The sequence below is a fragment of the Nyctibius grandis genome, chromosome 4, assembly GCF_013368605.1.
Source record: "Nyctibius grandis isolate bNycGra1 chromosome 4, bNycGra1.pri, whole genome shotgun sequence".
Taxonomy (NCBI): domain Eukaryota; kingdom Metazoa; phylum Chordata; class Aves; order Nyctibiiformes; family Nyctibiidae; genus Nyctibius; species Nyctibius grandis.
The window spans coordinates 92,817,707-92,830,383 of record NC_090661.1 but is presented as its reverse complement, the minus strand read 5'-3'; the positions used below and the strand labels follow the sequence as shown (position 1 = coordinate 92,830,383).

Genomic DNA, 12,677 nt, shown 5'->3' with positions numbered 1-12,677 from the left:
TCAGTGATTATGCTCTTTTTGGTGCTAAGGCAAGCAAGCTTTAGAGCCTTCATGTGAAGTAACCAAGGTTATGCAGAGTGAGAGGCACAGTTTAATCCGCATTTGCCCTGACTCCTGATTCACTTTTGTGATGCTGGTTCAAGTTGCTTCCTTCCAATCAATGTGCATAATTCTTTCCTTAGTTCTTTATTGATTTACTCAATGAATTGAATAGAAGTGTAGCACTCATTAGTTGAGATCCTTATGCAGTATCTATACAATTATCTAGATTCTTAGCTAGTACATACTGGCACAGTTGAATCACGTTCAGTTAGTCTAAACCAATTTACACCAGAGGTTTCAAAATTCAATAAAGGTATAGGGAAATGCCCTCTGAGTGATAATTCTGTTTCTTGGTGCACATGGTTCTTTCATAGTCCTAATTCTGACAAAATGCTAATAGAAGCCAAATTAATTTTTGTTTTGTTCCATTTTTAAATTGGAATCTCTTTTTTTCCTTCACAAATTGTCTGTTATTATTATTCATTATGTGTCCTTTGATGAAAAATGATACATGAAGAATGGTTTCTATTACTGAATTATTTTTGCACATCATGCTTAATTCTGCAAATGAAGCAGATAAAGTCAATGAGGCTCAGTTAAGGACCAAAACTAATTCTGAAAGCTAATTATTTTCACAAGAGAGACTCTTGAAGACTATAAATTAGGAGGTTGCTATTCTAAGAAGTTTTGTCTTCAGCTGAGTTAGTTGCATCTCCAGGAGGGAGAGAGGAACAGCGACAAGCCTGAGGCCAACCTGTTCCCCAGCTGAAGGTATAGCTGTTCAATTGGAGTTGCATAGCTATTTTTGAAACAGGCCAAAGTACTTTGATATTTTCTTATCTGCTTTTTCAACAAAAATGCATCCATGGTACCACTTTGAATGCAGAAATAAAGGGAGGCACAAGACCCAAAATGTTTCCCATTGAAACCTTTTCATTACCTCAGATCAGCCTTTGTGTGGAGATTTACTTCAAAGACACTTTATTAATGTAAACAAATTATATGAGTCAGAACCACTCCTAGGTTAAAGTCTGATAACCTGTGATACACCGAGCTAGAAATAGACTTGATACAATAAGAAAGGCAGAAGAGCCACTTCTCCAATCTCAAAATAAGTATCCTGAGTGATCTGCAGTTCACAGATCCCCTTGGGACCATGTGAGGACCAGAAACATCGTCAGGTCCAACTTTGGAAAGCAGTGTCCGATCCCAATGTGAATTTAGCCCTTTAGCTGTGTGTAACGTGCTCGTTGACCTCGAATACTGGTTTGTAAGCCATTGTGTATGATTTCTATTTCAGATAATTTTTAGAAGTACAGAAATGCATTTTTCTCCCTCTTTCTATACTGTCTATATGTCTGTTTCAAAGAGAATCTGACTTTCCACGTAAAGAGAAATGAAAATATTGTACCAAGCAAGCAAACATTTTAAAAACATGTCTGAATGCATCTGTTCTTCCCTCAGAAGTGTGTGTCAGGAATCTCCAGAGCTGCCTGAGGAAGGCAGATGTCTGATTCTCACAAGAACTTCTGGTGCTTTTGAAGGTCTCAGGCTGTTACTAATTTTTTGACTTGTTCAGATTCCATAAAGACCCAGGCAAAAAAGCTGCACCCAAAAAGCCTCTGGGAGAGCATATAATTAATTGAGCCAAGGAAATGTGCTGTATACTTTGAGCAGTATGAACAGTTGATGCCTGTTTTGACACTGCATATAGTGCTGGAACAGTGATGGTTATCTCAAGCTTCTCCTGAGATACTGATGGTTTCAGGCAGAAATCATTTTATTCTGAGTTGCATTTGTACAGGATGTAGTACAGTGAGGTCCTCATTCATGGTCAGGTAACAATGCAATACAGTAATAATAAACTTCAGTTGTGACTGTCTCTCTCTGCCTTTCTGCCTTTCTTCCTTTTTCTGGGGGGTTGCACTTGATGATCTGCAGAGGTCCCTTCCAACCCCTAACATTCTATGATTCTGTGATTCTTACTATTTCACTTTTATTGCCTCTCCCCTTCCTATCATTCCTTTCCATCAGCTTGCCAGACAAGAATATTGGTTGAGCTTTCTCTCATGCACTCAACTTGCCTGCTGTGAGGCTGCCAGGGCACCTCTCAGCTGTAATGTCCCTGTCGGTGCTGCTGTTTTGCCCTCCTCACACTGCACTGCAGGAGTCCTCAGGCAGGCCAGGTAAGATCTCAACGTTCCTTCATGTCACTGATGCCAAACAAAGTCTCTGGTCCCTTCTCATGCTGACTTTCTTGAGGTTCTCCTATTCTTCCATTTCTTGCCCAAATCCTCGATGAAACCATTCTCCCATACTACATAGCAACATTTGCTAGCTGCACTGTCAGTTATATATCACAATAAGCCTCTTTTTGTATAGATGGCATCACATATCGTTTTTACCTCTACTGTTTCACTGACCAGTTCAGTGCAGCTATCACAATGTGTTGAAGAGGAATAACACAATGTGGTTGGCTCTTTTCTTCAGTTTACTGTCTTATGGTTGCTTTTTTCATAAGCTCAGCTGCTCCATCATCAGAATCTCAGAGAACAAAGGAAGATAATTCCTGCAGGGATATGGAGAAGAGTTGTTAGGTCATGTTTGGGACTGGAAATGGCCAGGATAATATTTTTCCTGTTATTTCCACGAGCCATTAATGTACCTTGTTTATAGCATATTAATCTGCATCTGTTGCTCCAGTTTCAGAGATGAAGAACTCTTTATAGTTGTCAATCTTGGTTATTAATATGCTCAAATTCTTAAAGAGGGATATAATTACTTCCCAGGCTTTCTTCATGTAATGCACATCTTTGTGTCACCATTCCTGCTGCTCTGAGCTCAGCAGATGGCTCTTTGTAAGCAGGTGGTATTTTTTCTTGCTGTTGCAGGAAATATATTTACTACTTATTCTGGCACTCATGAAAAAAAAATGTAAACTTTAAAGAGATATATTTAAAAAATATAAATAAAATGCCTGTAAGTTATTGCCAAATTGATATCGGACCAAAGGCACCTATTCAAGTGATCAGCAGCCAGAAATGAAGTGTACAAGCCAAGAGTATTGAAAGAACCATTAAGAATGTTAAAAAAATAAAAGAGGCAGATAAATCTCATACTGTGATGAATGATAGCCAAGGAACATCTAATCATATCTGGGTAGCATTTACTGAAATAACTCAACCAGACAGAAATGAAGAACATAAAAAAGATGGTGTAAAAATTATTGGAATGTTCTTTTTTCTGACAACTTTTCATTAATCTTCAAGAAGGAATAAGGATTTATTTAAAACAAATTAAATTAAGTGGTGAGCACTAGACTACAGTTCCTCTTGATCTTGGTATAGCTATAAAAACACAATGTTCTCAGCAACTGCATATTAAGGGTTGTGGGGTGGGGGCTTTTTTTTGCAGTTTTCCAGCCACCTCTCCCTAATAAACCAACATGCAGAACAATGGCTATGTTCAATTGGAAAATTGCTCACTGCTATAAGAAAATGTGAAATACATGAGACATCTAGTAAATGAACATACAAAAGACACACAACAAACTATCAACACCATCTCTACAGGCTTCCATTCTTTAATTAATCTATCTGGATTTTTTGCTTTTAATGGCAACATGCCTAAACTTCTTGGATATAATTAAGAGTGATATGGAGAAAGTGGCTCTGTGCATATTGTGACAAACTGACTTAAAAAAAGGAAAGTTTACCAACAGATTGGACCAAAGGTTGGCTTCTTCACTGTACAAATACAGATTTCATGGGGTCTTAGCAAATGCTTGTCTTTTCCGTTGTGTCCTTTAAGGAGGAATAGCCTGCTTCATTTCTGCTATTGTTGTCATCAGAGCTCTATTGTTGTCATCAGAGTTATGGCAAGATAATCTAGTGACCTGAAAGCTCTGTGGAATGTCTCTCCCATGAAAGAGACAATATAACAGCATGTTCTCTCTGTGTGTAACCTGTAAGGATGGAACATGCATTTTGTTTAAGCCACACTCTGTAGTCAGTAAACGCTTTCAGATTCGAGCTGGTTCTGGTACGTACTTAAGGATTAGGGAGCAGCTGGCTTGAAACTCAGAGCTGGATGAAATGAAATTTGGTTTTAGGACTTGAAATTTAAGTGCAAGCTGGGATAAGGACTTAAACTATCCATTTTGATTCAGATATATCACGTTATGAACATGCTCTAAGGTCATGGAGCTGGCCACTCAGCAAGCAAAAAGTTACATTATGAGAAAATGAGTGTTAACAATTGAAATGCTTCTCTTTGCTTGAATAGTAAATGGAGTTCACTGATGTGCTGTTGCTGGCTGGTCCTGCAGACACTTACACATGTCAGTGTAATGTTCCTTTGGGGCTCAATTGCCTTTTGCTGTTGGGCAGCTCCTACAGAGGTGTGAAAGGGCAACTTGTTGCTATCAGTCATCGCTCACTGTACGCAAAACACTGTGGACATAGTACTGGCAGATGTGTTCATCTTTCACAAGCTCCCTCTTTGTAAAGTGATAGGAAATTGTGCTTGGAAAGTCTGGTGCTCTGCAAAATATTTGCTTTGCATGCAGCTCCATTTCCTACCCACCTATTGGCAATCTAAACCAATGATCTAGAAACAAATGTGTTTCTTATTTTCTCCTTTGTTCCAGATTTCAGAAACACTGATACAGAAACTGAACCAAAACCTGGTCCATTTTGAGTTGAAGCCGGGGGTTCAAATCCTTGTCCATGCTGCCCATTTAACAGCAGGTCAGTATCCTCTCTCTGTGTATACCCTCTCTGTTGCTCTGTAGCACAGCAAGCAATATATTCCTTGATGGCAGTAGTATGCTATCAGCTGTATTTTAAACACTGCTTATTTTTATGTCACAATAACAAATCAGTGTATGAGCAGACATTAAAATGCCTGCTCCACCTCCCATTTCTTTATCATGCCAAAAAGATACAGCGGCTTTTGCATTTACAGCTAATCCTTTTGTTTACTTATGTGCAAGTATTTGCTGTTGTTGGAAATGCAGTATAAGTAGCAGTAGAAATGTGTACTTCTTGGCTCTCTCTGAAATATTCAACAGCTAAGCAGCACCATGGTGTATTCAGCCTGGATCACACAGTGCAAAGGTTACTTAGCTAGCCTTGGATATATTCAGATATTCTAGAGTCAATGATCATTCCAAGCAATTAAGCACAGTTCAGAAGTTGATCAGCGGTCTGAAAAGTCTGAAAAGGCAATTCGGAGTTTAACTAATCCTGTCTCAAAACGAGCCATCTCCAAAGTTCTGATGTTTAATTACATGCGTCTCTATCTATTCTGTATGCTAAACCCTCATTTCATAGCACAGGCCCTATTTAACTATTACAAGAGATGGGATGAACAAATCCGTGCTCAGGATTCTTGGGAATTCCATTTCTCCAGGAGCTGCTGATAATTCTGGTCAGTTGGTATCAGCTTCTTTTGCTAACTTGCAAACTAAAAGCCTCAGTTCACTTGTACCAGCAAACTGCTCTACAAAAAGCGTTTTATGGTCTGAACAGGTCTGCCTAAGCTGGTGTCAGTCCACGTGCTGCCTTGTCCATAAAGGGAAGGAAAAAGAGACTGATAAGAAAGGGTGTAATGCAACTGCATTTAAATCCTTCCAGAATAAAGCCTTGATGTTTGCAATATTTCATTTTTCCTAAGCAGAACTTGCTAATATCTGCCCTGGGAATATTGCTGCATGTTTCTGCTTTCCATTAGCTGTGGAACAGATGATCAGATGCTTACTTTTAGACATGTTAGAACCAAAAGCATAAAAAAGCAGAGAAACAGCACAGCTGAGTAATCTCTAAAGAAAAAAAAAATGCAACAGCTTGAGAAGTCAGTTTGATTTTTTTTTCTCCTGTAGATTGTAAAAAAAACAAGGTAATAGACATATGACACAGAAGAATTGTGTGACTTTACATTTAAGATTTAAATTAATATACATTTTACATAATAGTTGTTATCAGAGAGGCAATCCTTGGCCTGAATTTTCAACGATGACCAGTGATACTTTCAGAAAATGCTCAGTGCCCATCTCTTAAAAGAAACGTATCTGAAAGCATCTTAATGTGAGCTTCAAACATGGAGTTACCTGCAATTGCTCGTAATTTTTGAAATTTGTTTCTGGGCATTTACTCTGCCAATGCACATGGCTGTTTTCCATTTTGGTCAATGTTCATTAAAGTCAAGATCAAATCCCAAATCAGTATTTAGACATGAATTCTCTGGCCCTGAATATCCTGTAGGTCTTTTCTGAAAAATAATAGTTAAAAAGAAGATCACATTAGATATTCCTGGGAAAGGCTCATCTTTACCACTTGCTACTGAAGGGACATTCCTGATTCATGTAGTGGAAACAGATGATGCTTAAAATCACATCTCCAGCCCTGCTTTTAATACAAGATGAATCTGGATCCAAGTTTTGTGCTGTATGTAGGAGCCTCCTGCAGCTTCTTGGAGAGGCATTCTGGGCATCTCTGCGTGAGGGAGTGCACAGGGTCCCCAGCTGCTCCATGCGTGCTCAGAGCTGGCTAAAAGCTGGGTAGCTCCAGTCCCAGAGCCAGATAGTTAGTGGAGGTACTGTAGCACTTTTCTGGGCTACTAAACTTTGTCCGCTGCCCTGAATGAACCAAAAGGCAGGCTCTATCAGAGTGGCATACTGCCATGCTAAAGAACAGTATGGCCTCCAACCACGTGCTGGCCTGTTTCTGGCTAGCTCAGGCTGAAGCAGAGGATGCTCAGCTCAGACATACTGTTTAAATACATGATCTTTGTGCTCACTGAAAATGCACATTTTTTATTTACATACACACCAGGAATGAGTACTTTTTGTCTGTAATAGATGCAAACACTCGTTTGTCCTGCAAGGTAGGCATGTTCTCATGCCTCAGTGCACAGGTATGTTCTGCCCTGTGTATGTGCCTGGTCACGCACAGCAGAAATTTCTGCAGCAGAGGAACTGCAGGGAACAAAAGTGCAGGTATCTAAAGTAGCATGGTGTGGATATTCAAGCAGAACCTGGAGAAATGAGCCTCTGTGTGTATGTGAGCATCATTCCTTGGAGCACAGAAGAATGACAGGCCTTGGGCTCACACATTTCACACCTCCATCTTCTTTGTTCAGGCCACACTAGAGGAAGGATTAATTTATGGCAATTTTGGACAACATATTGCAATCCATTCATCATGTTCATTCCTCCTTCTCATAAAAGAAGAAATAAAACAATGTCTCCAACCTAACAGACAACAACCTCAACTCTAAGGCAGAGTAAAATATGCCAATATTCCTCTCAAAGCAGTCAAATAGTTGTTTATTACCAGACTCTCAGCGCAGCATTATAACAAGAACACTGAGTGATGCTGAGGCTGAATCGGTTGGAGGGCCACTTTGTCATCCCACAGAACTGCAGAGACCCACAAAATACAGATGCAAAGGACACAGAGTGGAGGTGTGTGAGGAATTCATAATAATGGATCATTTCACTCTGGTGCCTCACCTTCCTGAGGATAGCCTGCTTGATGTGGGAAGGAGAAATTTTTTCACTTCTCTTTGTAAATTTTGGCTTTATCAGGCTGGGTGTGACAGCTGAAAACGAGTGTGTGTGTGTGTTGTGTGTGCCTGAATAAGAGTAAGTACTTGCTTACGTGTGCATGTTTTCTTGTGTCTTCTGGCTCTGGTTTAGGATGGGTCTGTTGAGTGCATGTGAAGAGAGGCAAGAGAAGGAGGATGTGTATGGCAGCAGTTCAAGTTAACATTCACTGCTTTGCAAAGGAAGGCACTACCTACGCCTTGTTCTGTATGTGATGCCAGATAGAGACAGACAGTGAGGATGTATCTGCTGTGTGCATTAGCTCTGTGTAATGGCACAGCTACAGCTGCATGTCTGTCTACAGTGTGTTTTATTACTGTCTGCAGGAACAACTGAGACTACTGAACTTCTGTGTGTCCCTTTGTGGATGCTAGATGTCTTTGTGTGTGTGTATATGAGTGATGGAAACTATTTAATACAATTTACTTTGTATTTCTGGGAAAGTCATGCTTCTGGTTGTTTTGTATGGCCTTGTTTTGCAAGGGGCTATGAAAAGGTGGGGAGCAAAACTCTGAGGAGAAGCACAGAAAGACTTTTTGTTTGATTAGGGTTGCTTTTGTTTGTTTGGTTTTTTTTCTTGAACTTGTGCATTCTCTTGCATGGAAGACTTGTGTGAGAGAGAGCAGGGCACCAGGGGGAAGAGAGTAGAACATGTTCGGAAGAGTAGGAAAGGGATAAAGGAAGTAACTGAAAATGTCAGAGGTGTGAGAAGAGCTTGCCATGATAAGGCATGGATGCTGAGGCAGGGTCAGTGAAGGGCACTGCTCTTCTGGCCGGGAAGGAAGAGGAATGAGCAAACAGAATACATTTGGTGAGCATTGTTGCTTCAGTAAAACTGAGGAGCCAGTTGCTCATTATTCCCTATGCTTTGGAAGCTACCCAAACTAGCTCTAAGCAAAATAGAAAGTAAACATGACAAGTTAGCCTGTGGGTAGCTCCAGGATTGTCCCGAAAATGCCAGTTTTGGTACCCAAACGACCTCATTTGCAACTACCTTAGGTAACTGCCTGCAATATGAGAGAGTACGTTTCAGGCAGTCCTCTGATAGGCCAGAGAGGAGAGGCCTCTAAGGAGGAAGCTATGGGACTTCACATCAAGGGGTAGGTTGAGCACCACAAGTGGTCTGAACCCAGGTTTGTTCCCAGGTGGATTAGAAAGGGAGAGAAGCCCTAGAGACATGTGGACAGATGAGGCCTCCTACAAGTGCAATAAAGGGAGAATGAACTATGTTTTTGGAGGGAGCAACTTTCGCTTCAGGCTGGGGGTGGCTCTAACCTTCTCCTCCTCTCTTGCAGCTCCCCTGGTGGACCTCACTCCCAGTCACAGTGGTTCAGCTATGTTGATGCTCCTCTCTGTCGTTTTTGTGGGACTAGCCGTGTTTGTAATCTACAAGTTCAAAAGGTATGACCCTCCCTGAGCCATTTCCTTCTCCCCATTCCTGCCGTTCACTGAGATGTTTGGGTTTTGTTTTGCTGGGTTTTCTTTTTCACAGTGTTTTGTTTCTTGGTTTGTAAAAGCTGATGCTACATCATCTGCCAAAGTACCCCACAATGATGGTTTCTGTTAATGTTTTAGGAAGATTCCTGGCCTTAATATATATGCACAGATGCAGAATGAAAAAGATCAAGAGATGGTCAGTCCAGTCAGTCAGAGGGAAAGCATACCTAATGTCCCTCAAAGTGAGCTGATGAGCCCTGAGCAACTAGTAGATGAGAAGTTGGAAGTCCAGCCCATAGGTAAATAATTTGCAGCATCCCGCAGCTGGTCAAACTCTGACTTATAATTGGCTAACCCTCTTCTCAGCCTCCCCCCTTCCCATATTCCTTCACACTCCTCCTGCCATCCTCTTCTGCTGCAGCATTAGTTTTGCTACAGGAAACCTTGCTAACTCTCCCCTCTCCCTCACTGCCATGTGATGAAAGGGAGTGGAACAACTTTAGGCTTTTTCTCTCTCCTAGTTGCTCTATGTAGATCCCCTCCCCTTCTCAAAAATCTGCCGGCACTTAACTTGGGCTATAAGGCAATTTAATTTATTTTGCTGGGGCTGATGTAGTTGCGGGGCTAAACCCCACACATGAGGCATATCCAGAACTTCAGCCACCGTCACCTGGAACACGGAGGTGAGCAGGTGATTCGGTAAGCCGGATCTAAAAGCTAAATATTCGTTGGTGTTTTAACTGCTGTGGCCTTTGTGCTGTGCCAGACCTTGTTGCCAGCAGAAATACTAGCCTGGCTGATTCCCAGGGAAATCGAGAAAAACTTGGGATCTCGGCATTGGACAGTGGGGTTTGCTCTCAGGCTGATTTCCCCCACAGGCCTCTGTGGTTGAAAATGTGCAAAGCAGGACCTAAAGTGAATAGATTTGAAGGGAGCGTGCTGGGATCAGTCACACGTTTGCTCGTGCTTGTATGTTTTCTGTTACCCTGACTATAGTAAAAGTGTTGGGATGGAGCAGGGAGGTTTCATCCTGGGGACATGTTCTGCTAAAGCCAGCATTGCTCGGAATGCTGAAAGAACCTCACTTGTGAGGTGACAGTTCTGCAGGCCCGGACCCAGAGGTACAGTACAGGACCCCTGGAAATAAGGACATGGACCTATTTTAGAGGAATTAAAGTTTATAGCTGTTTTGACTTAGACAGGAGTGAAGCATAACCATAACTGAGATCCCTTATTTGCACAATTTCATCAGCTTAACCAAACCTTAGATCCCACCTGAGGATATCCCTAAAATGTATGGGAGCGCTTGCTGAAGCAGGCTTGGAGTCATAGCTACTGCAAAGAGGGAGCAAGGGGAAGGGCAATTAAAGGAATGAATGTGATGTGCTAAGATTGTGGCCTGTGAAACAACCTGGGAGGAAAAAGAAGAAAGTCTCTTGATGAAACTGGTGTCTAAGCTGGAAGCCTCACTGAAATCAATACTGATCTCTCCTCACCTGTTCACTTAAGGAGAGATCTGGTAGCTATTAAGAGCTTTCAAGCAGCTATTCATTAGCAGACCTGGACATCCCTGCTTAGCAGAACACAGGATGGAGTGAGGGGACCAACCTTCCCATGTGGTGTTCCCCATACAGAGCAACTCCAGGCCACAGTCCAGAACCCAAGGAAAGGAAATGCAACCAAGGTAGTCTGGACAGAGGACTTCCAAAAGGCTTGTGGATCACCAAGAGGTTTCAAGCCAAGACCCGGAGCGGTGGGTCCTAAACTTTAACAATTCTTTTTTTCATTTGTTTTTCTTTCTTTTTCCCCCAGAAGCCTCCAAGGCAAAATTGATGTAAGATGCTAAGGGAGAAACACCCAATTTCAAGCCAGGAAATCTCTTCCTAGAGTTAGATGGGCTTTGAGCTTCCCTTTTCTAAAAGAATGTAATGTCTGTCATTCACACTGTTCCAGAAGCAGGGAAACACATATTTTCACGGGTCACTTGGGCTGAAGTGGCAAGAGTCAGTCACCTGCTAGCTCTATGCAAGGTAGCTTCAAAACTGCTCTTGCTGGTGCTGGAAACTAATCCCTTGAAGCCTCTAGGATAAGAGCAATCAAAAGCCAGTTTTGGGGATAGGTTTTCATTTGGTGCAACTGTAGCGTTTCTGGCTTTCTACAATAGCCAGCATTTTGTGTGTTTCTCAGCTGTGCTACTCAACACTGTTTTGAACCAGAAATTGGCATTTTATAACTCCTTGGTTTGCACCTGTAACTGCTCTAGTGAGCACAAAAGGTAAATGTGTGGGATACACAGACTCAATTCTCTAGCAAAAGGAATCAGTCCAACAAACTTCCTAAGAGTGTTTTTCCATCCTGTCAGTAAGATGAATGAGGAAACTGAATCAGAGCTCATTGACAAAATGAAAAGGTCTGGACCTAGGTGTGAACAGAATAGAAAGTGCAAAGGCTCTTCACTTTCCTATACAACTACCTCATCTGTTTCTGGAAATCAGCAATTTCTTTTTTAATGAGTTTTCTTTCTTTTGGGAAAACAAAGCCAGCCTCTAATTGGGTGTTTCTCTTTTGTATGCTTTTATGGAGGCCAGGTTTTTTCAACCCCTTTGACTAACATTCAGGGATTCTTCCTTGGAGGAATCTGAATAAATGTCCCTGGATCATTTCATTTTCTCTCCGAACTCTGGCAGCAAAAAAACATATTTTCTGGATGTGAGTGGTTTAGGCTCTTCTTTTGTAAATGCAAAGCTTAAGGTTATTTATGAAATCTCCAGTACCTTATCATTGCAAATGAGTTACACATTTTCTCTGAGGACCTCAACCCCTCCTTCCCTTCACCCCTCTGCTCTGGCCTCTCCCTCTTCTGTTCAACATGGGTGAATCATCTTCATTAGCAAAAGAACAGGACAATCACCTTCAGTGTTTTGAATGATGAGAAAACGTTTCTGGGAAGACCGTGTCAGTCTGGAACAGCTGAATCCCAAAAGCCAGCAAGGTGATACTTCAAACATCTTCCTTGGCTAAATGCACTTGTTATTTACTGACCCTTTTATTCTGTTGTTTCTTTGCCACAGGAAGTATTTCCACAGCTGCTGAGCCCCAGAGCACAAAAGAGATCCCTACCTATGTAAATGGTTGAATTGAGGACACCGATATATATCTATATCTAAAAAAAAAAAAAAAGAGAACTCACTGCATTTGGACTTTTTAATTCTTCAGATGACAAAGGGTTTTTAGCTTTAAGCCTGTGCATGTGGACATTATACAGAGACCATAGTGGAACTGCATTGTACAGGTGTTCAATTTTAGTGGGGGGTGGGGGGAGAGGAACTGGTACCACTATTCGCTCCTGCGGCCCTTCCCCTCACCCCTCCACTCTCTCTTTTTTCTGATCTGTCTCTAATTTGTAGAAAATTCATAATGGTATAGGCCAAGAATATGCATGGGGGTCTCTTTAGGGAGAGGGGTGGTCTAGGATGTGGGGGTAGAAGGGCTGAGGGAGGTGGGAGGGAGTGTTTAGGGTTCTTGGCTTTAGATTTAACTGCTCTTTTAGCACTTTGGGCTGTGGGAGGGCTAGCCGCCCCAGCAGACTTTC

General features: G+C 41.7%; 1 protein-coding gene across 1 annotated transcript in view; it reads left to right on the top strand.

Annotated features, from left to right (window-relative positions):
• LOC137661900 (VPS10 domain-containing receptor SorCS1-like) overlaps positions 1 to 12,233 on the top strand; it is a 304,008-nt gene extending 291,775 nt beyond the window's left edge. Inside the window, exons 24-28 of the mRNA XM_068397663.1 lie at positions 4,691 to 4,790; positions 8,944 to 9,049; positions 9,224 to 9,384; positions 10,720 to 10,838; positions 12,157 to 12,233. Of these exons, the coding sequence (XP_068253764.1) occupies positions 4,691 to 4,790; positions 8,944 to 9,049; positions 9,224 to 9,384; positions 10,720 to 10,838; positions 12,157 to 12,213 (543 nt within the window). The 3' untranslated portion in view covers positions 12,214 to 12,233. The remainder of the gene's footprint in view (positions 1 to 4,690; positions 4,791 to 8,943; positions 9,050 to 9,223; positions 9,385 to 10,719; positions 10,839 to 12,156) is intronic.
• The last annotated feature ends 444 nt before the right edge of the window (positions 12,234 to 12,677 follow it).